The sequence below is a fragment of the Gossypium hirsutum genome, chromosome D11 (genome assembly GCF_007990345.1).
Source record: "Gossypium hirsutum isolate 1008001.06 chromosome D11, Gossypium_hirsutum_v2.1, whole genome shotgun sequence".
NCBI classification, from domain to species: Eukaryota; Viridiplantae; Streptophyta; class Magnoliopsida; order Malvales; family Malvaceae; genus Gossypium; species Gossypium hirsutum.
Window position 1 is genome coordinate 58733460 of NC_053447.1, and position 3974 is coordinate 58737433.

The 3974-nt window shown below is 32.8% G+C and overlaps 1 protein-coding gene across 1 annotated transcript; it reads left to right on the plus strand.

Moving 5' to 3' along the window:
• The first annotated feature begins 634 nt into the window (after positions 1–634).
• On the plus strand, positions 635–3276 carry LOC107926735 (perakine reductase). Its single transcript, XM_016857656.2, has 7 exons — positions 635–1295; positions 1451–1618; positions 1746–1949; positions 2087–2259; positions 2332–2428; positions 2512–2665; positions 2828–3276. The coding sequence occupies exons 1-7, from the start codon at positions 1233–1235 to the stop codon at positions 3019–3021; spliced, it is 1053 nt and encodes a 350-aa protein (XP_016713145.2). The 5' UTR covers positions 635–1232; the 3' UTR covers positions 3022–3276.
• The last annotated feature ends 698 nt before the right edge of the window (positions 3277–3974 follow it).

The following is a 3974-nucleotide window of genomic DNA, read 5'->3' on the forward strand; positions in this document are numbered from 1 at the left end:
AAAAAAGTATGAAGAGCTCTGAAAAATTATTGAGGAAGAGAAAATGAAGAACTTTATCAGAGTTTGATTTCTTTCTCTTCCCCAGAGAAGTTCTTATTTCTTTTCGCCAAAAAAAATTATCAGATGAGTTTTGGGAGGTTTAATGATTGGGTTGATTCATTATCTTTAGATTAATCTTTTATTGACAAAAAAATTGCATAAAAAAGTAATCTTTTCACCTGGATAAGTAATTGGTAAAGCATTAACCTTTCTCGGAAACCTCTCTTGCATGGTTCCGAATTCAGATACTGAGCAAAATTCTGCAATAAACTTGGATCACATTCTCAACGGAGAAAGAAAATAATCGAATCAACTATGTGTTGGAAAATTTATAATTTTTGGAAACTTTAACACATATTCTCAATTAGTAAAGTTGAAGAGTTGAATTATAAAATTATAGTTTTATATTTTATTACATGTGATCTTTTCAACAGTATATCATATGCTCAAAATGGTTGAGTGATGAACGAGAAATTGATACTCAAAATAAGTTACTAGTGAATAATTGTTGAGGAAAAGAAAAGCTTAAATCCCAGATTGGTTAAATATCATGTGAGAAATGTGTATATATACGAGAACCTTATCTTAGGTGAAAGGGTGTTGATTCAAATCTATAGGCACGATGTGGGTGATGCAAAATAGATTTGCAGATATTTTAGCCCAACACAAAATTTAATTTTCAAAATTCTTCAGAGTTTTTTACACACACTTTGTCTCACGAGTGTAAAATAGGCCCCAACATCTTGTAAAACTCGATTTTTTATTCGATTTCTGATTTTTTTCATAATCTTATTTATTTAATTAATTTCATATATTAAATATAAATACTTATTTTATTTTATATAAATATTTGTTTATTTATAATTCATATTTATTCACTTCCAAGGCAATAGTCCTGAATTTGTATAAAGAAGTGACGAAGATTATCAATAAAATAATCATATGATGAACAATAGTTTAGAATTTAGATTTTATATTCTTTGATATTGACTATAAATTATATTTTGACAGGGTTTATCAAGAAATAGAACAAGTAAACTATTCAAATCTCTGTTATCAACAAAATAACAAGGGGCAGAGGAAATTTGTTCTTATATAGCATCTGCTAAATCTCTTATACTTGCTGTATTATTTAGCTGTACGCAAACAAGAAAAGCCTCAGTTCATTAACACAAGAAAGTACCCAAAAAAAGATGGGTGAGGAGCAGCAGAGAATTCAGATTCCTAGAGTCAAACTGGGAACTCAAGGACTTGAGGTTAGATTCTGTTCTTCTTACACTACTCATGACAAAGGCTGTTTCTCAATATGCCCTGAATTTTTGTCATTTTTATATCTGTTCTTCCAAGATATGCAGTCTGTCGCTGGACTTCCTTGTCTCACTTCTTCTGTAACTTATTTTTCATTTTGTAGGTTTCAAAGTTGGGGTTTGGATGTATGGGGCTCACTGGAGTTTACAATGATCCTGTCCCTGAGGAAATTGGCATATCGATTATCAAGCATGCATTCCATAGAGGAATCACTTTCTTTGATACATCTGATTTCTATGGACCCAAAACTAATGAAATTTTGATTGGAAAGGTAAACATTGCTTGGACAAGCTGTTTGTATTTCCAAGTTCTACTGCAACTGCTTCCAGATTTTGCTACTTTGTTGATCATACTGATATGATTTTATGTTCCCACTATTGTTCTTGTCTTTTTTCCAGGCATTGAAGCAGCTACCAAGAGAGAAGGTACAGTTAGCCACAAAGTTTGGAATCGAAAATATGGATTCGACTGGTTTCATAGTAAATGGTACTCCCCAATATGTCCGTACCTGTATTGAAGCTAGCCTGAAGCGCCTTGATGTAGACTATATTGATCTTTACTACCAGCACAGGGTTGACACCAACACTCCAATAGAGGATACTGTAAGTGCTTCAGTTGAAACTTGAAAGCATCTTAAAATTATTTCTTCAATGCATAATACCATGTCATAGAATTTCCTTGTTTCGTAATCTTATTTGTGGGACACTAATCTTTAGCTGCTTGAACTTTCTCTTTTTAGATGTCTGAACTCAAGAAGCTGGTGGAAGAAGGGAAAATAAAGTACATAGGTTTATCTGAAGCTAGCCCTGAAACTATAAAGAGAGCACATGCAGTACATCCCATAACTGCTTTACAGATGGAGTGGTCACTGTGGACTCGTGATATCGAGGATGAAATAGTACCTCTTTGCAGGTTTGTTCGTGCATCTTAAACCATTCAAACATTTAAAATGTAATGCCTATCTACATATGTTCATCTATGCAGGGAACTTGGAATTGGCATTGTTCCGTATTCCCCTCTCGGTGGCGGTTTCTTTGCCGGAAGAGGAGTGATGGAAACTGTTCCTGCAAATAGTATGCTGGTATGGGAACTTACTTACTTCTATGTCTTTAAACTATCGTTAATTTTTGTATAGTAGACTGATAGCCAAGGTCTACTTTTAAGACATATATCTCAAGATTTCAAGGAGAAAACTTGGACAAAAATAAGAAGTTATATTTGAAAACCGAGAAGTTGGCCAAGAAGCATGGATGTACCTCTGCACAAGTAGCACTTGCCTGGGTCCTTCATCAAGGGGATGATGTAGCACCGCTTCCAGGTGAGTCACATTATGTAATTTTCAACATCTATTTTCTCTTTTTGATGGCCACCAGACATTTCAACTAAAAATCACAGCAGAAGTAGCATAATTGGCCTAAAAATCTTGTACCGAAATTATGCTTGTTTAGAGTTTTGACCCTTTCTTTCATTTTCTTCGCAGGAACAACCAAGATAAAAAATCTGGATAGTAACATTGGTTCACTAAAAGTAAAGCTCACAGCAGAAGATTTGAAAGAAATTTCGGATGCAGTTCCGATGAATGAGGTAGCAGGTAATCCTATGCCAGATATTTTAAGTCGATTCAGTTGGAAGTTTAGCAATACACCACCAAAGGGGAGCAAGGTTTCAACTTGAAATAACCATGGATGCAAAGTCTGCAGCAAAATCTGCGGTTGGGGGTAAATGGACTCTGCAACAACTGAAACTATTGAAAAACTAGATGTTTGTATCAATAACTTAGTAAGCTTTGGTTATATAGGAGTGGTTCAGTTAGATAAGAAGAGTGCATTACCAGAATAAAACAAATAAGCAGGGTTGTATGATTTTGCTGTATGTGGTTTGTAGCTAGTGATCATCTTTGGAAATGAAACAAGTTGTTTATCACCTGAATACCATTGTTTCTGCTTCTTTTGTTTCATTTCGAATTTACATTGCTAAAAATCTGTATGGAAAAAAAATTCAAAAGAGATACTTGTTTGGCACACTTTGTATTTAAAAAACTAAAACAATAAATAAAATATGTTGTAAAATTTTAATTTTGCTTGTAAAATTAATGGTGATGGGGATGAATGTCTGGTTGATGGTGAGTATTGGTTTGGCTTGGCATTGAAGATGAGGTTCGGTGATGAATGACGGTAAGGGATGGTTTTGTTGTTTGACTTAGGATTAGCCCATGGAGCTGTTGGATTTTATTTATTTCTGTCATTTTCAATTTTTTTTATTTCGAATTTCTTTGTGTTTTTTTTTTGGTATTTTTGAAATTATAATAATGTTAATATATTTATATAAATGATAAAAAGTTGAAGGATGTTCTATTTTTTAAAAAAACAAAAATTTACTTAAGAGTTTTTTTATCATTAAAATTTTCATCAATTAATTTCTTTAACAGTTAATTTTAATAATTGAGCCTTAAAGTATAACGATTGTCTTTTTTTTTTTAATTGAAGTATTTTTGTCACGTGTCCTGAGGAATGTACCAAATGATGAAAATTAATTCTTTTCATTTAAATTTAGTAAAAAATATTAAAATAAAAAAAACTATTTTGCATACTCACGCAATTGTCACGAGGATTGGCAAACCACGTGCC

Coding starts and splice junctions, on each gene's coding strand:
- LOC107926735 (XM_016857656.2), top strand. CDS start 1,233: ATGGGTGAGGAGCAGCAGAGAATTCAGATTCCTAGAGTCAAACTGGGA. Junction 1,619..1,745: donor ATGAAATTTTGATTGGAAAG/GTAAACATTGCT, acceptor TCTTTTTTCCAG/GCATTGAAGCAGCTACCAAG. Junction 2,260..2,331: donor GAAATAGTACCTCTTTGCAG/GTTTGTTCGTGC, acceptor TCATCTATGCAG/GGAACTTGGAATTGGCATTG.